Raw genomic sequence first — 22,116 nt, 5'->3', positions numbered from 1 at the left:
CACAGAAATTGAACCCTATGAGCTTTTGTACCTCGAAGATCTTTCTTCTCATTAATGAACACTGCTGCCTCATGGGACTTTAAACGTTTCAAACGACCGATTTTGGTGCTGATAGTGTCATTGTAAATCGGGGGTAATAACTAGACAAGTATATAAGACAGGGAATATTTAAATATCACTCATAACGTCTTCGTGTCCTTTGAAAATTACATAACACGGAAAAAACTGCCCATTTTCGCGCCACAAGTTGTTCCTCGTGCGTCAACTCTGGTCACCTGACCGCCTCGACTGCGCCACGTGACACACAGGGAAGTTCCACAGTTCAACAGAGGCAAAACAAAACCTATTCGCATGTTTTCTAGAAGTTCCTCTCGCTTCTTAACATGATTAAAGAAACCTGACGCTATGACCAGGTGCAGAAACATGTTCGGTTGTTTCTTTAGTGTCGTTTTGTGTTTATTTTGCGGAGTTTTTTCCCTAAAAGAGCAGAAACTAACAGTGAGTCTGAACGGGAAATGGAGTCTGAATAACTCCAATGGGTCACTGTCACTGCCTGCAGAGGTGCCTGGATGTGTTCATACAGCTCTACAGCAACAGGGATACATCCAGGTAGGAACATCTATGAAACTAAAGAGAATGATATTTAAATGTGTTATATGTTCTTATTGTATTTCAATTTTGTCAAAGCAAAAGTCCCAATAAAGAAATAAACATGACATTTACCTGAAGTGATGGGGTGTTAATGTGGACTGGGGTTTAAAGTTGAGGTACTAGACTTAAGGTTCTGAAAATTACAGTTGTCACTTTGAAATATGCAACTTTATTCAATTAAATACAATGGCATAGAATAGAATATAACTTTATTGTCATTGTAACAAGTACAACAAAGTTGAAGTCACAGCAGCAACCAAGAAAAAAAAAGTAAGAAAGTGTATAGAAAGTGCAAAAAAGTCCATAAGAAAATAGATGACGACAACTTGTCCATCATTGTCCAGTCAGCCAGCCTCCACCTCCACAGGGTCCAGGACTGAGCTTCTTCAGCAGTCTGTTCAGTCTCTGTCTCCTGGATCCTGTCTGCTCACAGCAGGTGAAGCTCTTCCAATGTGGCGTTAGTGTCCGATGTTAGCTACGTTGGCCATGTCTGTGAATAGCATGATGCTACTCTGCCTTCTGGTATTCCCTCTGTTGCTGGGTTAGCACGGCTAGCTCGTCCATCTTATTGGAGATCGATCTAACGTTCCCAATAACGATGGATGGAAGGACAGGTCCATGTCGTCACTTCTTAGCTCACACCTGAGAACCAGCACGTCGTCCTCACCGTGTGGGGAAACATCTGGTCTAGCACCAGTTAGCATTGACATGCTACAGGCTGCTAACAGCTGATTTCACATGTAAACAATGCAGCCATGGTTACATGTAGGAACTCCAGACAAACACAGGAGAAAAAGTAGTAAAAATATCACTTAAGCCACAAAAAGTTTGGTGTCTATGACCATACAAAGTAATGATCCACTCCAAATACAAAAATGACGAAAAAGAGACGAAAAATAGCAAGAAACGGACAAAGAAGAGAGAGCTGCTGCAAAAGGCAGCCATAGCCAACAGGACAGCACCTAGCTGCATGCAAGAGTATAAAATGCTGAATTGTTGTGCAATGTTGGAAGCTTTAAAGAGAGTAGAACAGAGTTTCTACCCATATTGAATGTAAAACTCATCAGATATTTTTACATTTGTGCTTTTTTTTCTGGCCATATGAAGACTGCCAGGCCAAAAACAAGTTTCTGATATAAACTGCACATGTGAAATGGTGCACTGGTTTGGCCTAGTGGTCAAGAGCGTCGTCATTGACAGCTTCCTGGCCAAGGGAGGGCTGAAAAGTTTGTAGCGTTATGTCATAGTGATGAAACTTGGCATGCACAAAATTCAGCATTTTCTGACAGTTACAGCATGGTGTATTTTCTTTCACGCTGATTTTGAAAGGTAGAGCCAGAGACTTTTTGTGAATATGGCTTATATTTGGCACCCCAGTATTACCAAATATCTGCAGAATACGGGATTAACCCCCCAAGGCTGAATTCAAGAGGGGTAGGAAGAGCCTTGAAGATGACCCAAGGTCCAGACATCCCACCACAGCAATAACCCAAGAAAACATCAACCGTGTTGAAAAATAACCATGTCATATGTGTCGGAAAATGTTGAATTTAATGCATGCCAAGTTTCATGACTATGGCGTAACTCCTTTGTAGTCAGGGTATGAACTTTTCAGCCATCCCTTGTATGTCACTCCCTGCTCTCTCAGTTCCTACCATCCCATTTTTTCCACATAAAGGCATAAAAGTATAATAATTCAAAAGAAAATATAACACAGTGAAAACAGAGGTGTTATAAAATCAAAGTTATCACAAAATCTTCAGACAAACTCATTAAACTTTACAAACACTGCTAAATCCATGTTAAAATAGAAAGTGAAATTCCACTTTTAGTGAAAAAAAGCAAATCTTCTCTGTTAAATCCATGTTTTCATATCTTTTTAGGACCCTTATTTCAGGTTCAATGATCTGTCCTATCGCTGGATTGCCCTTGAAAACTGGACGTACACGACAACGTTCACAGTCCCTGAAGAGCTGAGGTCAGCAGGAGAATTTATTTCACTAGTTATTGTTCTTTATAGTATTGTTTGTGTGTCTTTTAACCTTTTACATTTTGCATTAACAGATCCAAACAGAAAGTTCTGCTTGTCTTCGATGGTGTTGACACTGTAGCGTCAATTTTTCTCAATGGAGCCATTGTTGGGAGGACAGACAACATGTTTCGTAGATATGTAAGTACACTGGGGACTGAGTGGCATGTTCATGTTTTCCTCCTCTTGACTGTGAAATTATTGGTTGGTCTTTTGGTGTGTAGGATTTCTCAGTGAAGGAGCAGCTGTCTGACGGGGAAAACGTCCTGAAAGTCGAACTATTGTCTCCAGTTCTTTATGCATCTGAGCGGAGCGCAGCTCACTCTGCGTACAGAGTTCCTCCTGAGTGTCCTCCAGACGTCCAGAAAGGAGAGTGTCACGTCAACTTCATCAGGAAAGTACGTTTGTGATGCTGTTTATCCTCCAGAGCCATGGATGTTGAAAAAATTAGGGTTAACCTGTTTTTTCCTTAGTATACTCTTTCTTAACTTTATCTCAAACATGCCCAATCTTTTTCATTGAGCTTCATATAATTTTGGTAACACTCCAAAGTTTCTCAACAGATTCCTTTAAATGAATTTTTTGCTTGTTTTCTGCCTGAAGAAGCGTTTTTCTTTATTTTCTGTAGCTCTGTGAGATGTAGACGTTTTTCTAAAGGAAGCAAATCAACATTTTACTGAGTAGTGACAATGAAACAGGATGGAAACAAAAAAAAACACGTTTCACTTTCTTCTCTGACAGATTTAGTTTTTCAAAGTGAAAAAGAAAAGTTTAGGATGAACTTTTTCTCAAATTTTATATTGACTTGTCCATTCAAAGATGCTCAGGAAGAGTCTTTCTGCACAAACAATCATATCAGCTCATTTAATCTCAGCTGATTACACATTTTAACCCTTAAAGTCTTGTTTTCTGTATCAAATGTTCTGTAAAAAGCTCTCAGATCCGTCTCTTTCTGTGCAGGAGCAGAGCTCCTTCAGCTGGGACTGGGGGCCGTCGTTCCCCACTGTGGGGCTGTGGAAAGAAGTTCGACTGGAGGCGTTTGACGTCCTGCAGCTCGTCCAGGTTTCAGCTGTTCCTCTGTACGGTGAGTGTAAATCAATGAGTGTAAATCACTTTCTATTAGTCTTTTTTTTAATTACTTAAAAATATCTTTACTGTTTGTGTTCAGACTCCAGCCTCTCTCAGTGGAGACTCCAGGTTGATCTTCACGTTGATGCAGTTCAGACAACAAACGGTCAAATCGCGCTCTCCGTACCTGAGCTGAGCTCAGAGCAGAGCTTCAACGCTCAGTTTCTACCAGGACGGACCAAATACAGCTTCACCCTGTACATCAGCAGGGTAAGGCTCAGAGAAATTTAATGTCTCTGTGTCTTCCAGTTCTGATGTGTGGTCAAAAATCTTCTTATTGAATGTGGAGTTTTTGTCTTTGTCTTTTTCCAGAGCAGTGATGTGAAGCTGTGGTGGCCAAACGGACACGGGGATCGACCTTCTTACCGTCTCTCCATCAGAGGCTTTCAGGATGGATTTATGATCCTGAATGAAGAACAAAAGGTCAGACATTGATTCTCAGCAGGTTAAATTATCCTAAAACCTTATGGAGATGATTAACAGCTCAGTTTGCTGACATAAAAACCCCAAACATGAAAAGAGAGGTGTTTAAAATTTCAGTATTTTTGTCTCTTAAAGGTGTTTTATTTTTAAACTCTGTCTCTGCCCTAAAGGTTTTTTTAATTTTATAATCGCTGTATTTTTGTCTCCTGAAGGTTTTTTATTTTCATAATCTCAGTCACTTTTTCTCCTAATTTTTTTTTCTTAATCTCTGTCTCCTGGTCTCTTAGAGGTGTTTTATTTTTTTATCCTTGTCTCTTTGTCTCCTGAAGGTTTTCTTTTGAAATAAAATCCCTGTCTCTTTTTCTCTTTTCTTTTCTTTTTTTTCTTTTCTTTTTCTTTTTCTTTTTCTTTTTCTATTTTAAGTCTCTGTCTCTTTGTTCCTGAAGGTGTTTTTTTAATCCCTTTGTCTTTGTACCCTAAAGATATATATCTGTTATCTCTTTCTCTTTGTCTCCTGAAGGTTTTTATTTTTATAATCTCTGTCTCTTTCCTCCTAAAGGTTTTTTTTTTTATCTCTGTCTCCTGATCTCTTAAAAGTGTTTTATTTTTATCCTTGTATCTTTGTCTCCTGAAGGTTTTTTTTCCCCAATCTTTATCTATTTGTTTCCTGAAGGTGTAATTTTAAAAATCCCTGTCTCTTTGTTTCCTGAAAGTTTTTTTTATTATTATTATTTTTAAAATACACCTTCAGGGTACAAAGAGACAGAAATAAACAAAAAATTCTGTCTCTTTGTACCCTGAAGTTTTATCTCTATAATCTCTTTTTTTGTCTCCTGAAGGTTTTTGTTTTTATAATTTCCGTCTCTTTTTCTCCAACAGGTTTTTTTTCTAATCCCTGTCTCCTAGTCTCTTAAAGGTGTTTCATACTTTTAGCTTTGTCTCTTTGTCTCCTGTGGTGTTTTTTTTTTTAACTTTGTTTTTTTGTTTTCTGAAGGGGTATTTCTATATTCTCTGTCTTTTTGTCTCCTGCAGGTGTTTTATTTTAACAAACCCTGTCTCTTCGTCTCCTGAAGGTTTTTTTCCTCATCTTTGTCTCTATGTCACCTGAAAGTTTTTTTTTAATACAATCTCTGTCTCTTTGTCTCTTGAAGGTGTTTTATTTTAAATCACTGTCTCTTTGTTCCTGAAGTTTTTTTTTCTAATCCCCATCTCTTTGTACCCTGAAGGTGTATTTCTTAAATCTTTATCCTTTTTCTCTTTGTCTCCTAAAGGTTTTTTTTTCTAAATCTCTGTCTCCTGGTCTTTTAAAGGTGTTTCATTTTTTATCATTGTCTCTTTGTCTCCTGCAGGTGTTTTTTCGAACAGTCGAACTCGTCCAGGAGCCGATCGTTGGGTCTCCTGGCTTGAGTTTTTACTTCCGCATCAATGGGAAACCAGTTTTCCTCAAAGGCTCCAACTGGATCCCAGCCCACTCCTTCCAGGACCGCGTCACTCCTGCTGTGTGAGTTCTCCTAAAAAGCTGCTTTTTATCCCGTCACATTCACACGGTGAAGGGAACACTGATCATTGAACCGCTTTGAGCCTTTATTTCTGCTTCTTTTCCGTCTGTCTGTGCCTGTCTCATGTGATTCTTGGTCCTGTTTCTAACCAAAGCCGCCTGCTGTGTTTGTCTTGCAGATTAAGGAACTTGTTGCAGTCGGCTGTCGATGCCAACATGAACGCTCTCAGAGTCTGGGGAGGAGGAGTTTATGAGCAGGATCTCTTCTACAGCATCTGTGATGAGCTGGGAATCATGGTAACACCCGTCCTCCTCTTCTTCATCCACGTTTCTATCATGGGCTGAATGTTACAGACAGTCTCCACCTCTCCTTCTTTAAGAGTGATTATTGTTTGTGAACTCGTGATGACTCACGAACAGACGGACGAACAGACGGAGGCTCAGAGTGTTCAGAAATGTGTCTGCAGGTTTGGCAGGATTTCATGTTCGCCTGCGCCATGTATCCCACCGAGGACGACTTCGTACAGACTGTGAGGGAGGAGGTCATCCAACAGGTAAACTCTGCTGCTGCTCCTTTTATCTGACACAGGGCTCTGAAACCACACACACAGACTTTTGATCCTGTTAAACCTGTACAGGCGCCTTCTGCGAAATGTTTAACACACCAAATAGAGTCGATGAAAATAAAGTCAGATGATGTTGAAATCCGCGCCCTCAGTTTTTGTGTGTTCACTCGTCAGGTTCAGCGTCTGAAGTCTCATCCGTCCATCATCATCTGGAGCGGGAACAATGAGAATGAAGCAGCTCTGGCCACAGACTGGTTCAACATCCCCCCATCACAGAAACCGCTGTACCTGAAGGACTATGTGACCCTGTATGTGGTCAACATAAGAGCGATCGTTCAAGAGGTGAGGGTCCAATCATTTCTCTGTTTTCAGAATGTAGTCTTTATGACTTTGAAGCAAACCATTTTTTTATATTTTTATTTTAAAATATAATTTATATTTTTTTTATAAATTCATTTTAATTTTTTTTATTTTTTTCATTTATTTATTTATTTTAATTTTTTTCCTTGTTTTGTCTCTAATCCATGTTATGGCTGTTAAAAATAAATAGGCAGAAAGAAAAGAAAAAAAATGTATCAAAGATGTATCGAATAAGTGACATAATGATACCCTGTTTCAATAAAAAAAAAAATATAAAAAGAAATTGCAGTCAGGGTGTCAGAGCTCACTAATAAAAATTAGCGATGGGAATTTTAAACAAAAGAGTTTTTCAATATTCGCTCATAACTGTTTGCAGATTTTTTAAAGGAGTTCCCGCCTTGTCAGTTTGTTCCTGTGGCCAAGTTAAATACGATCTGGTTTGGACACGGTTTGTTTTATTTTGTCATTGGGTAATTAAGATGGTTTCCATGCACAACTTCCTGTCCTGCTCAACCTGCTTTTTGTGAAAATGATGCATAACAGCTTCAGCATCCTGCATAAAACTGCAATCTGCCGCAGACAGGATAAAGCAATCGTCACATAAACTTAGTCTTTTATTCAGTTTTTATTGATATAGCGCCAGATCATATCAAACGTTATCTCAGACTCTTTCCAAAAACATAAACAGGACTAGACCCTCTGAGGTTAATGCAATTTTATCAACAGAAACCCAACATCAAGAAAAGATAGTGAGTCTTATCTCATCTTAACTGTTTGATTCTTTTTATGTTAATGACTTTTCAAATATTAAAAAAATCATTGCCAATCCCTAATAAAAATTTCAGCCTCAAACATTCACAGTGAGCGACATGTTTGAATTTTTAAAGAAAGCAGGGAAGACTTTTTGTCCAAAACAAGATCAACAAAGTGATGATATGTACATCTTTGTCCACGAGGGGGAACAAGAAGTGACGCAAATCAAAAGTTCATTACAGGAATATTTTGCAGGTTTTTTTGTCCAGTTAAGATAAGTATGTGACTTTTAAATAGAGTCAAATTTTATTGTAAAAAATAAAAACTTTGACTTTATACTATTTTTTGAGACCAAGCTTAAGCTGTGATAATCTTATCTTGTATCTTGTTCAGGAGGACCAGAGTCGTCCGTTCATCGTCTCCAGTCCAACAAACGGAGCTGAATCAGAAAAGGAAGGATGGGTGGCTGAGAACCCGTACGACCTCCACTACGGGGACACTCACTACTACAGCTACACCCAGGACTGCTGGGACTGGACCAGTTTCCCTCGAACACGTCTCGCCTCTGAGTACGGCTTCCAGTCCTGGCCGTCCTTCTCCACCCTGCAGCCCGTTCGTGAAGAAACCTTTTCCCCTGAGTTAAAAATTAGTTTTAGTGTTTGTTTAGTTTCAGACTTTAAGGATTTTATTCATTTTGACGTCTGCTTTGTGATGTTTTAGGTGTCTGTTAAAGAAGACTGGAGCTACAGCAGTAATTTCTCCTCCCATCGTCAGCACCACGACGACGGGAACCAGGAGATGTTGCTGCAGGCCGCCATTCACTTTAACCTCCCAAATTCCTCAGATCCTCTGAAAAGATTCACAGATACTCTCTACATCACTCAGGTGAGTTTTATTAAAAGATCACCTCTTGGTAGAAACGTGATGGATCATCTGTAAACATGTAAACTGAAGCACCGCTCATGTTCATCCTTCAAACCTCAGGTCATGCAGGCCCAATGTGTGAAAGCTCAGACTGAGTTTTATCGCAGAAGTCAGAGTGAGATCATCGAGGGCAAAGGTCACACGATGGGCGCCCTTTACTGGCAGCTGAATGATATTTGGCAGGCGCCCTCCTGGTCGTCGCTCGGTGAGTGAGCAGCTGTTAGCAACTGGTTAGCTTCCAACATTGGATAAGAAGATGGATATAATTTCATTAAACTCATAGAAAATTCCCATGTTTTGTTTTTAAATGAGTATTTTAAGTGTTTTTTTCTGAGTCCTGCTGCAGACTCTTCCACTCTCAGCTGACTCTCTTGGAGGCTCCACTTTTCCACTGTCAGAAGGAGGTGATGCCAGGATAGAATAGAAATACTTTATTTATCCCTGAGGGGAAAATTTAGGAGGAGTCACAGCAGCAATCAAGAAAACAAAAGTAAGAAAGTGTATAGAAAGTGCAAAAAGCTCCATAAGAAAATAGATGCTGACAGCTTGTCCATCATTGTCCAGTCAGCCAGCCTCCACCTCCACAGGGTCCAGGACTGAGCTTCTTCAGCAGTCTGTTCAGTCTCTGTCTCCTGGATCCTGTCTGCTCACAGCAGGTGAAACTCTTCCAATGTGGCGTTGGTGTCTGGTGTTAGCTCTGTTAGCCATGTCTGTGAATAGCATGATGCTACTCCATCCTCTTGTATTCCCTCTGTTGCTGGGTTAGCATGGCTAGCTAGTCCATCTTATTGGAGATAGATCTTACATTCCCAACAACGATGGATGGAAGGACAGGTCGATGTCTTCACTTCTTAGCTCACACCTGAGAACCAGCACGTCATCCTCACCTTGTGGGGAAACATCTGGTCTAGCACCAGTTAGCATTGACATGCTACAGGCTGCTAACAGCTGAGTTCACATGTAAACAATACAGCCATGGTTACATGTAGGATCTCCAGACAAAACCAGTTTGGTGTCCATGACCAACAAATGAATCATACAAAGTAATGATGCACTCTAAATGCAAAAATGACAGCACCAAGCATAATATGGGAAGTTGCATTTATATGCTAGCCATTAGCATTATTGATGAAACTAAGGTTTTAAACCAGAATCCAACTTCATCACAGAAACATATCACAGTTAGTCTCTGTAAACAATACTCAAAAACTGCAGGCTACGACTTGAATTATTGCTCTTACCACTTTAAGACACTAGATGGCCTACTTCAGTCAATAACGTAAAACAAAACAATGCTTCAGCATCAGGTGATGTGCGATTTTTACTTCTTTTTTTTTAAATTATGACCACACATCCAGATCCATCGACTAATTTGAGATTTTTTGATTGTAAACTCCATGCTAGCTTAATAAAATACTGTTTTGTCTTTTTTTGTTTTGTTTTTTTACTTCACATCCGTATGTCACTGCCTTTTGACAGTGGAGGGGTCTCAGAGTGGAACCTCTGAGAGAGTTGGCTGGGAGTGGAGGTCTGCAGCTGGACCCCTCTTACATTTTTCTCACAACTTCTCTTGTGCAGAGTTTGGTGGAAAGTGGAAAATGCTGCATTATTTTGCACAGAGCTTCTTCTCCTCCGTTCTGCCTGTCGGGTTCGAGGATAACGACACACTGTTCGTCTACGCCGTCTCTGACCTGAGTGAAGACCTGAAGCTCCATGCTGTGGTGTGTCTTTAATAGTAAACTTTATTTTTTACACCATGTTTTCATTTTGCACACAGATGTAGCACAAGAACACAAAGTGCTTTTACGCTGCGAGGAAAGAAAAGCTGGATGTCATTACTGTCGTCATGATTCGGCAGAAACACTGTCTAATTTTCTCCATCAGGTGACGGTGTACTCGTGGTCAGATCTGGATCCAGTCTGTGTGCTGGAGTCAGAACCGCTTACAGTCTCTGGAGGCTCTGCTGTGGTTATTTTCAAACAGCCTGTCGCCGCCCTGCTGGCTGGATGTGGGCGCTGCACCCGCCTCACCTGCCTGCTCACTTTTCACCTGGAGGACAGCAGCGGGCAGCGAGGTCCAACCAATCACCACTTCCTGTGCTCACCTAAAGACGCTCAGGGAGTCCAGAGACCAAACATCACAGTGAGACACGATAAAAATATAAACTTTTGGTTTACATCGCCTGATGAACCAGGCTGAAGACAAACCCATCACATGTGTTTCTCCACAGGCAAAAGTCCAGGAGGATGAGACGGGATACTCTGTGACCCTCCACTCCTCCTCTGTGGCTGCTTTTGTCTGTCTCGATGTGGGGAACGTCCCTGGACGCTTCGACTCTAACGGCTTCCTTATGGTCACCAGAAACAGGACGGTCAGCTTTACAGCATGGCGCCCCACCAGCGTCTCCGAGCTCTCTGCGTCCCTCAGCGTCACGTCTTTAAGGGATGTTTACTGACCTGAGAGCAGCCAGACTTCACGCTGAGGCAAAGAGAGGCTGGCCTGGTGCTGCTGCGTGGACTGTCGCTGTTTGAAGGAGGGACGCAGATATTTTCCAAACAGGTTTTATTGGCAAACAAAGAAGAAAGTTTCCAAGAAACGCTGAGAGCAGAAAGCCTCAGACAACAGTTGGACCATTGTAGGAAATTAAAGCTGTCCACAGTGACCTCCTGTTCTCCCTCTGCAGTCTGAGACACAGCAGGCCTGTCCTCTGAGGAGCTCCAGTCTGGTTATGAAACAAATTTTTTATTTTTATTTGCCTGTATTTGTTGCACTGTGTGTTATTCTGCACTGAAGCTTTTTGCACAACAGAAATTATCACAACTTGAGCTGTGAAAGTATTTTACATCAAGTATTAATTTCCAAAATCTGCTTTTTAATCATTTTTGGATTAAATTTGATTGTTTTTTGCTTTCAAATCAAATAAATTGATTTATCCATGTCTGTGTTTTAACTGTTTATCTGGTTCAAAGTGTTTGTTGTTCCAAAGTCCTTCACAGTAAATAAAAGATTAGCAAAGCAATAACAAGGTTGTAAAATAATAAATATAATAGATGCAGTCAGGGTCGACGCTAAAACCAAAGCTTGGATTCTTCCAATAAACTGAGTTTGAGGTCTGATTTATCTGAATTGTTGCTTCTAGTCTCTCCTCTGTACATGTCAAAGAATCACAGGTGACTTCCTCTTATTCAACCCTTAGGTGTATAAATATATTTAGGTAAACAATTACAATTTTTTTTAACAGTATGTTGTTTTCAGATACTTTAATGTCGTAACATTGACCAAGAAAACTTTTAACTTTTGAAAATCAAACTTGATTTTAACATTTTTAACTGTGAAGACGTCTACAGCTTTGCCAAATTAACTCCTCCAACAATAAAACTAAATCTAAATTTTAATATTTCATACATTTTATTTATGTTGCTAAAAGTTAAATATGAGGTTTAAACAGACGAATAATCTGTATCTGTATTTTGATTTTTGGGGTGCCCATTCAATTTGAATAACAGTTTTTCAATATTTCCCATTTTTGTGATTAATAGTTTGCTGTTTTGACGCTATACCTTGTGAAAAAGTTGAATGATGATGATGTCTACATTCTATATTTTCCCCCCAAAAAATGCACATCACGTGTGACCTAGTTATTAGGACTCCGGGGATCTGACATCTCAACTTATTTCCAAGCCAGCTTATAAACAAAGACCAACATGAAGGACTTAACATCTAAAAAAAAAAATAAATAAATAAAGATTTAAAATCATTAAACAAAAAGTCTTGATACTTCAATATAATTTTTTCTCCTACCCTTTGTATCCACACTTTTCTTTTTTTGGAGTGTACATTTTAAATAAACCCTTTATTTAATTTATTTTCTAACTTCTTTATGGCTCTATTGAAATGTATTCCTTTGATAAAACAATATTTTTATTAACATGAAATGAAGCAAATTTATATTCAATCAATTATAGCCTCAATTTTTTTTTGAGTAGATACTGGGTCATTTTTTACAGTGTACTTCAGAAACTGTATGTTGCAGTGACTAAAAGCTGCCACTAGGCGGCGACAGCGCCCTCTGTCTCCGTCTTTCACGTGTTGTTATGTTTATGATTTTTTTGCTCCCAGATGTTTCATAATTGATCCCACGGAGACGCAGCTGTACGTGGAGACACATTCACGCTCACACTCCGTGTTTTTTTCCACTTCACTCTGTCTCACACACTCACTCATGTCAGTGTGTGTGGGTGTGTATGTGTGTGAGTGAGTGAGTGTGTGAGCACGTTGAGAAACAGTCCAGTCACAAAAGAAAGCTTTGAGAGAGTGAGTGCACGCGGTGTGTGGGTCACCTCCATGTTTGTTCCTTCGTGCCTCTGCGGACTGATCTTTGAACCTGATCGGCTTCTGATAGTCCGGATTGATCCCTTAGACTGGATCAGAGAGAGCTGCTGCTGCATGAAATACCTCCACCAGGCTGAAAAACACAACCTGTAAAACCTGAAGGACCAAAGAGACTCCGTTTCTGCTGCCATGGATCCGAACCAGGACCGCGATCAGTCTGCATGGACTTCATGAGCAGAGCCAGGAGCAGATTATCCGCAGAGGGAAACTTTCAGAGCAGACATGTTGAACTTCAGTGTTTTTATAACGGGCCTTTTGCTGTTTATCTCAGCGTGTCAGAGTGTCAGTGTGTCTGAGCAGAGCGGGCACAGCTTTCTGCAAAACATTTTAAGATATTATGGTGAAAATCAGTCAGTCTCTACGGAGAACCTGGAGGATTTACTGCTGCTGATCTCAGCCAGGAGACCTGCGGCTATAACTGAGCACAATCCACTGGAGGAGCAAGAGGTATCAACAATTTTATCACTTCTTTTTTTTTTATGTTTTAACCACATCACATTCCAGGGAGCACTTTGAGAGTATAAACAACATTTACCACACAGTAAAAACTATTAAATCCTTATTTTTTCTGTTTCATACCTTGTCCAGAATGTGTTTACACGTTTTGTTTCAAGAAAACATTGTCAATAGGGCATTTATAAAGCTGTTTTTTAAGTCTTTGCTAGATTTTTGATGTTTTAACAAATACCCAAAAAAGCTCTGATAAAAGTCTGATGAAGACATATTTGATCTTTTTTTTTTTTTTTTTTTTTTTTTTTTTTTTACAAAAAAAAAGAGTTTTCCTTTCTTTCTTTTTTTTTTTTTTTAAAATGCTTTTAATGCAAAATAAGGAACACATTTTAATTTTTAATTTGTTTCCTTGTTTTGATAAGTCCTTGTTTAAGGATGTATCTACTTCTATGGAGGAAGATTGAAGACAATGAAAAACAATGTCCATTTTTTTGTAACTAATTTTTTATGAGAAAAAAAGGAAGAATTCAGAGGAAAAAATCAGAATTTTTAACTCTTATCTAAAAAAATCTGCATTTTTTTCTCAAAATAAATTGTAAAAAAATTAATAAATAATTATAGCAAAATAATAATAAATTGGACGTAATTTTTTTTTCAGTGTCCCCAATATTCTTCGATATATTTCATCCATAGATGCAAGTATCAGTACTTTTTTGTGTTTAAAATACATATATTTAACCCTTGGGTTTTGTTATTTTTACTTTTTTTGATACCCAAAAACGAAATTGTGTCACTATGGTAGATTTATGCTTTCTTTATCAGATTTTTGCCCCCATCACCAGACAAGTATGGCATTTCACGTGTAATACGCATTTAATGGTGCAGAAATTTCACAAAATATATTTGTCTGTTACAGATTTGGTGTCTTTAATTTCTTTGAAGATCAGGGACACTAAAAAAATGGCAATTTTTTATAAAAATTTTTATGAGGGAAAAAAAGTCAGAATTCTGAGAATAAAGTCAGAATTTTAACTCTTATCTAAAAAAATGCCCCTTTTCCTCAAAATAAATTGTAAAAAAATAGAAAATAAAAATAAATGGATGTAATTTATTTTTCAGTGTCACCAATATTTTTCCGTATACTTCATCCATAGATGCAAGTATCAATACTTAAGTTATTTTAAACACATTTATTTAACCAAAAATGTCAATTTTTTTGTAACTTATTTTTTATGAGAAAAAAAAAGTCAGAATTCTGAGAATAAAGTCAGAGTTTTTTACTCTTATCAAAAAAATCTGTAAATAAAAAAATCGGAATAAATTGTAAAAAATAAAATAAAATAAAATTTGAAAATTTGGACATAATTATTTTTTCAGTGTCCTAAACATTTTTCCATATACTTCATCCATAGATGCAAGTATCTGTACGTTTTGGTGTTTTAAACACATTTATTTAACCCTGGGTTTTGTTATTTTTTACTTTTTTTGATACGCAAGAGCGAAATTGTGTCACTATGGTAGATTTGATGCTTTCTTTGACAAATTTTTGCCCTCTTTACCAGAAAAGTATGGCATTTCATGTGTAATATACATTTAATGGTGCAGAAATTTCACAAACTACGCTTGATCTTGACAGATTTGGTGTCTTTGATTATTGTTAATTATTATTATTTTTTTGCTTTTTGATTGTTTTAATGATATCATAGATGCAAAAAGCCCCTTTAAGCATACCTGTGTTGTATTTGGCTTTAATATGATTTTTAAAAGTACGTGTTGCTGTGCAGCTTTTGTTCTGTTTTCCTCACCTGTTTGCTGTAGCTCAGTTTGATCCAGGTGAATTTAGAATAATAATAATATTTTTCTCATTTTATGTTTGTACTGAAAACTTTTGTGTGTGCAGTCAGTGAAACTTTATGTCATAAAAAAGGGAAAACTGAAAATCCAAACCTGCAGGACAGATGATTTTAGAGACAGAGAGATTTAAAATCAGTAAAAAGATGTCTGATGTTGTCTCTGTCCCCCAGTGTCTCTCAGCCCAGCAGATTTTGTCCCACTTTGGCTTCAGCAATGTGAGTCAGCTGACTGTGGGACACCTGGGGAGGATCTGTCCTGCCGTGTTGACCCAGGTGCTGCTGCCCTCCTGCCCCTTCACCGCCCCCACTCCCGCGCCGACTCTCGACTACACTGGTGAGTTGCTTCATCGCGTTAAACACTGCTTTATTTGTTGAGCCCCCCACAAGTCAAATAATTCACAGTTCATGGTGGTTTAGAGCCTGTGATGGAGTCCGGCAGGACTTTCATCCTCAGTGACACCACTCTGAGGTCCTGACGATCAGGTCAGTGTGAAATGAGACGCCACTTTCACACAGAGCTGTAACTGCTGAATTAATTGGTGACGTTACACTGCATCCAGGTCTTCCCTCTTCTCTTTATCTTATCTTTTATCTTTTTTTATGAACTGTCTGCTGCACCAGATTCCCCATAACAAACCTAAAAACCCGAATCTTCATAACAAACCGTAAAACTTAAAAAAACAACACTGATGTGATCCCTTTGGTTGTTTAACTTTATTGGCTGAGCTTCAGAAGATTGTGGTCACAGCTGGCATCGCCAAGGCCAAACATGGACGGCCTGTTAAGGTCAACATGAAAAAGAGACCGTCGTAAAGCGCTCTGACAACCTGTTGGCCACACAGGGAGACAAATGTTCAACAAGAGGAGCACCCAGGCGAGGAAACAACCTCCTGTACATCTAAACCGTTTTTCTTACAAGTCCTTGACCTGAGCATTTCCCCCTTTTACCTACTACTCTTTCCTTCATGATGGGGTTAAATGAGCTAAATAATTTTAAACATTAAGAAACAGACTCTGAAGATGTGTAAGTGCAAGAAACCAGGAGAGAGTGGGGGGGTGAATGAATGAATCTCTAACTATAAGGCCATACCAGGGCCACATAGAGGGTCCTACCAGGGCCGCACCAAAGCCATACCAGGGCAATACCAGAGCTATGCCAGGGCCATTAAAGGCCTACACTAAGGCCATACCAGGGCCACATCTAAAGGGACACCAGGGCCATACCAGGACCACACCAGGGCTAACCAGGGCCATAACAGAGCCACGCCAGAGCCAGGTCAATACCAGGACCACAACAATTTCCATTTAGGCCACACCAAGGCCATACCAGGGTCTTACCATAGGCATACCAGGACCATACCAGGGCCACACCAGAGCCAAGCCAGGGCCAGGCCAGGGAAATATCAGGACCACAACAAGGCCTATAGGGCTATGCCAAGGTCATACCAGGGTCTTACCAGAAGTAATTCAGGACCTACTAGGGCCATACCAAGGCCATTGCAGGGCCACACCAGGGCCATCCCAAGGCCACACTAGAGCCATACCAGAACCATACCATGGCCACACCAGGACCTCTCCAGGGCCACACTAGAGCCAGCTAGGGCCACACCAGGGCTTTTCAAGGGCCACACCAGAGCCACGCCAGGGCAATATTAGGGCCATACCAGGGCCACAACAAGGCCCATTAGGGACTTACCAAGGCCATACCAAGGCCATACCAGGGCCACACCAGAACCATCCCAAGGCCTACCAGGGCTTTTTTTGGCCCTAACAAGGTTATATTAGGGCCACACCAGGACTTTTCTAGTGCAACACCAGGGCCACACCAGGGCCACACCAGGGCTTTGCCTTGGCCCTGACGAGGTTATATTTGAGCCATACCAGGGCACTAAGTGTCACAACTTTTATCATTCTTTCTTTTCGTACTACTGCTGAGCATTTAAGCTACTTGGCAGCTTTGAGATGCCAAACAGGAGGACAGATTATGGCTAATAAAAACCTGGGCAGTTGATCAAGCTTACATTGTTGTATCACCTGACAGGGGCCCATAAAACTTGGAATAATAATCAGAGTGCATAGCTCAGAGTGTCGTTAGTTTCTCTGACTTATGGGACTGACAATGGACCAGTGTTAAGATCTGAAACAGTCTGGCATGTTTTTGCGTATGAATATGGACTTTTGTCTTGGTTCAGCTAACAGATCAGTCCCCGTCACCTCCTCTGGAGCTCCTCGCTGTCCTGGATTGACTCACAGACCTGCTGACCTCTGTGATTCACCGTCAAACGCTCCTCCTCTGTTGTTGACACTGACACAGCCAACTGGGACTGTTGTTCCTGATTCACGCTGTTCCTTCAGCCACACACGCGCAGCAGAGTGTCCCCTCTGAAAACAAACAGCGTTGGCTCTGTGGTCGACATGGACAGTAGTTTTATAATATGATGTAAAGACTCCAACATCTCTGTTAAAACCTCAAAACTGGCACATCAGTATGGAGCTGTTCTTGTGTGAAATACCTAAAGGAGATGAAACAGCTTTTTTGATATTGGAAACAATACGTTTCATTCTTTAAAGAGGGGGTAATCTGCTTTCCCATACTTCAAACATGGATATAAAGTAACAATGCTGGATATTCAGACTGAACGTGTTCAGATTTTCAAACCTCTACATTTTCACATGTTTAACAAATCCCTGAATCTGTCTGTGAACTGATCGAAACAAACTGTTCAAATATGAAAAAGTTACCAGATCTTCACCAGACTTGCTGAAATGATGAGGTCATCACATAAGGATTGGACACACTGAGGGGACGGGCCTCGAACACCAAGTTCTAGTCATAGCTTCAGCCCTGTTGAGGCTGATACATGCTTGATGCGTCTGTGGGGTCTGCGCGGCTTCATGCAGACGAATGACATCATTGTTTGCCCCTCCCGCGGTCCTTTTTACGCAGAAAATTCCCGCGCCGTGCACACTTGAAAATTTCCAACCTGCCAGATGGAGATGTGCGGACAAGATGGCAGTAGTGGTGGAAGTGCAGAAATACAGGCATCTGTATGACACTTCACACAGAGATCACCGTGATAACCTAGTGGTAAATAATTAATGGCTTAAAATTGTGGCCACTCTTGGCAGAGAAAAGGAATCACTTAAAAGAATCTGGAAAAATCTCTGGAAAAAATATGTAAATAAGTTGTAAACAAAGCCGAACTTCTTCGATTTATTTTAGTACTCTAATAGACGTACGCTTGTGATACACTGCCCCCTGCAGTTTGGGAATGGACACCAACAGACGCCACAGGGTGTTAAAAAGCATCAAAGCCCCACGTGTCCCCTTGCGCGGATCTCATGTGTCTCATCTCTGTGCATCACATTCCCACAGAAATCATAAAACAGCCTTTGGGCCTCTAGAGGACTGGCCAATCAGAAAGAGGGGAGCTTGTGGAGTGGAGAGTCTTAAAGAGACAGCAGCTTTCAGATGGAGGTTGAAATAAGGGATTTCTAAAATACCAGTGTGAGAATAATAGGGATTCTTTTTTTGAGCTCTAAATCAAGTAAAGCTACTAAAAAAAAGCCAAAAAAAGCAAAATACCCCCTCTTTAAGCTCATTCAACAGTTTGAATGGAGTCCTGATCTGTTAATTTCAAGCAGACACAAATCCATCTCCAAAGAGCAGAGGACTTTATGGCACGACTTTTTCCTGTTGTTCAACTTTTTCCTACCTTCTGAAATCTTTCATCTTTCTTTCTTTAAACACATAAAATACTCCAAACTGGAGTATTTTTCTCCAGCAAAATGATTTACTTCTAGGTTATAGGAGAAAGTTGGTGTCAAAGATTAGCATTCATCGTTAACTGAAGGCATCAACATTAATGTCTGAACCAATAAGAATCTGAATCATTACCGACTGTTTCTCCTCCGTCTCTGCCCTGACAGTTTGGGGTTACGGGTTTCTGGCCGTCACCGTGATCAACTTGGCGTCCCTGCTCGGCCTCCTGCTGATCCCCTTCACCAAGAAGTCTTACTTCCCCAAAGTACTGACCTACTTCATAGGCCTCGCCATCGGGACGCTTTTCTCCAACGCCGTCCTCCAGCTCATCCCTGAGGTTTGTGGGAGTTTGTGATGTGAGTTAAAATCATGATCCAAGAACAGAAAAGTGTCACGTCTGAGCTTCTCGCTGTCTTTCTGTGGATCCACAGGCTCTGGGTTTTGATCCCAAAGCAGATAACTATGTGGCGAATGCTGTTGGGATCTTCGGGGGGTTTTATATCCTCTTCTTCATGGAAAAGATACTGAAAATGGCGCTGGGGATTGAGCACGAGGTAAGATAACAGGGTGTTTGTTGTTGAGTGATATCTGTTTTTTTTCATTGCCAGGAAAGGGCTGGCTGTGGTAGCTTATCTGAAACTAATGACTCTGTACAGGACTCACGTGCATCATAAATATCCACTTTAATCCCTCACCTAATCATTTGAGAATTTAAAATGAGATTTCATTTTCTGAAACTGTTTTGGGATTAGTCTGAACCTGTGCACCTTTGGTACTGGAGGTTGAATGTCTCCAAGTCTCAGATCTCCTTATGTCCATGAATCAGACGTTATTCTGAAACTGCTTCTCGTGATTAGGAGCTAATCTGTGTTGCTGAAGTCCTTTAGTCGATCCTGAAAGTTATGCATTACAGAGACTTTTTGAAATATTTATGCTCTCAGCTGTTCTCCCCTCCGCAGGTCAAATGTTGGATGTATATTTCTCTGAGTCAGTTTGTTGAAATCACCCACACCTTATAGATTCCCACACCCTCTGAATCTGCAGGATAGACGGTTGGGTTGACTTTGTACACTGATAACTTCACTGTTCAAGCTGCGTTTAAAACATCAGTTTCAAATTTAACAGACCGCTGGTGTGGGATAAAGCTATCCATTAGAAAAGTTTAATAACCCCATGTGCTAGATTACAGTTTATACAATTCAAAACCTTGCATAGAGTCCACTCAACTAAAGCTAAATTATCTCAAATATTTCCTCATGTTGTAGACCAAAGTGAAAGATGCCTTGCCTCTTCATGCAATCTGAGTCACATGTTCTTTTTCTGTCCTAGACTGCATCAATTTTGGGATGACTTTTTAACAACATTGTCGATAGTGTTGGGGATTCAGGTTAAAACGGACTCTTTTACGCAATAATTGGGATCTCATTTAACCAAACTCAGCTTCTTCTCCTGAAATCCCAGGTTTTAGCATTTACTTCCCTTTTAGCAAGACATAAAATCCAATTTCTTTGAAACATGGCTGAATGATATTATGTCTAGGGATGGGTACCGAATAAGGTACTTTTACAGGTACCGACCAAATTCTGTCTAAAGCACCAAGTACCGTTTCATGTAAAATCAAAAGGTACCATGTTTAGGTAGCTAAATGCATCCTTGTGACAGTGAGGGAGTGGAAGAGTAGTTGATTTTCCATGCTGGACATGATCACAGCATTGCAAGGTTATATAATGAAGAATATATATGTTAAAGGTCCCATATTCTGCTCCTTTTCTGCAGTTTAATATGGATCATTGATGTCTTCATGAAATGGTAGTAACATGTTTTGGTCCAAAAAGCCAATAAATCAAGCACAGCAGCATTGTTCCCAGGCTCTCATAGCCCCTCTGTTCAGAACGCTCTGATTTAGTGGGCGTGACCTTCATATGTAAATGAGCCAACGCTGATACCGCCCCGCTCTTCTGCGTCACTGAGAGCGGCGCCACGAGCTCCGAGTGCACAATGTTAAGAAAACAGCGAAGCTCATTTACCGTAACATTACAGGCTAAAACAACAGGCTAACCACAGCTAAAGTTAGCATCCTGAAGCTAACACAGAGACAGGGGGGACACTGAGGAAAAGCTCTTCCATCTGCTCCACAGCACACAGCATTTAAAATACTCACATTTCCAGGGTCCCAGGTTTGTTGGAGGATGGTTGGTAATGCGCCTGGATTCAGGACCAGTCTATTGGCTAGCCCTCTGTTGGACTGTCCAAAGCTGGAAAAGCAGTCGGCCGTGAAGTGACTAGCACACACATGCACAGTTTTACTGAGTGTAGCTGGCACATTTCCTCGATAAATGAACTCTAGTCACTTAGTCTTGTCTTCTTCCGAGATGGGACGATTGTGTATGGAACCATGTGGCTGTTTACAGCCAAAAACAGAGCAGTGATGGCTCTTCAACTTTAGCATTCTCCTCCCCGCTGCTGGAGAGATTTCTCTCCAGCAGCGGGGAGGAGAATGCCAAAGTTGGCAAAGGAGAGTGGGTGGGGAGGGGGTTCGAGGGGTATCTGCTCCGGTGGACCAATCAGGTCAGACTTGCTCCTGATTGGTCAAAAAAGGGAATCGCTGACATCGGCAAATCCCCAACGTCGAAACAGCTTGTTTTAGGTCAGGATTTTACATTCACAGGCACTACTAAGTACAGGTTTTGTCATTACATATCACATTTTGTGGGCTGGGAGGAAAGCAAAAGACCCACAAATTTCACTAAAAGACTTAATACAGTGATTTTTGCACAACATGAGACCTTTAAAGGAAAAAAAAAAAGAAAAAAGGTAACATTGTATATTTTGAATTTATACCATTGTATTTCTTTTAATTGTGTTTCCAAAAAACAACAACTGTGAACATAAAAAACATCAGTTTCTTATTCTTTCCAAGGTTTGGAAATGAAGTGATGGGAAATCATTCACCTCCTCAAACAATCAAACAATCTGTTTATTTTTAAACCATCTTCTCTTATTTCATCTGTTTTCTCCTTTCTTACTGTACCCTCTGTCTCTTCTTCCTCCTCAGCATGGCCACAGTCACTTCACTCCCTCAGAGCCAGCTCAGGAAAACTCCCTGCAGAATGGAGACATATCAGACAAAAAGGACTCCATCATTCTGACCAACATCAGCACCATCAGCACCATCTCCACTGACAAGAGCAGCCCGAGCCCGGAGACTGCACATGCAAACGAGACCACCTCTCAGGTAACATCACGGGACAGCATCAGATTTTCCATCCCTTTAGATCTGTGAACTCTGCTCTTTGCTCTCAGCAGTCACTCAATCACAGAAGCAG

The 22,116-nt window shown here is 40.4% G+C and overlaps 2 protein-coding genes across 2 annotated transcripts in view; both read left to right on the top strand.

The window, feature by feature from the left end:
- The first annotated feature begins 120 nt into the window (after nt 1–120).
- manba (mannosidase, beta A, lysosomal) lies at nt 121–11,153 on the top strand. The gene is made up of 17 exons (XM_074691233.1): nt 121–609; nt 2,535–2,629; nt 2,716–2,821; nt 2,905–3,078; nt 3,641–3,764; nt 3,849–4,018; nt 4,121–4,231; nt 5,581–5,732; nt 5,909–6,026; nt 6,197–6,283; nt 6,470–6,637; nt 7,802–8,020; nt 8,129–8,293; nt 8,393–8,537; nt 9,911–10,053; nt 10,217–10,474; nt 10,563–11,153. The coding sequence occupies exons 1-17, from the start codon at nt 406–408 to the stop codon at nt 10,785–10,787; spliced, it is 2,664 nt and encodes an 887-aa protein (XP_074547334.1). The 5' UTR covers nt 121–405; the 3' UTR covers nt 10,788–11,153.
- Nucleotides 11,154–12,504: 1,351 nt separating this feature from the next.
- slc39a8 (solute carrier family 39 member 8) overlaps nt 12,505–22,116 on the top strand; it is a 13,361-nt gene continuing 3,749 nt past the window's right edge. Inside the window, exons 1-5 of the mRNA XM_074691275.1 lie at nt 12,505–13,171; nt 15,199–15,361; nt 18,958–19,127; nt 19,222–19,344; nt 21,846–22,025. Coding sequence (XP_074547376.1) covers nt 12,947–13,171; nt 15,199–15,361; nt 18,958–19,127; nt 19,222–19,344; nt 21,846–22,025 — 861 coding nt within the window. The 5' untranslated portion in view covers nt 12,505–12,946. The remainder of the gene's footprint in view (nt 13,172–15,198; nt 15,362–18,957; nt 19,128–19,221; nt 19,345–21,845; nt 22,026–22,116) is intronic.

Source organism: Halichoeres trimaculatus, unplaced genomic scaffold (genome assembly GCF_033239565.1).
Source record: "Halichoeres trimaculatus isolate MK-OKI-2021-1 unplaced genomic scaffold, fHalTri1.1 fHalTri1_scaffold_17, whole genome shotgun sequence".
NCBI classification, from domain to species: Eukaryota; Metazoa; Chordata; class Actinopteri; order Labriformes; family Labridae; genus Halichoeres; species Halichoeres trimaculatus.
This window is presented reverse-complemented; position numbering and strand designations above follow the sequence as displayed.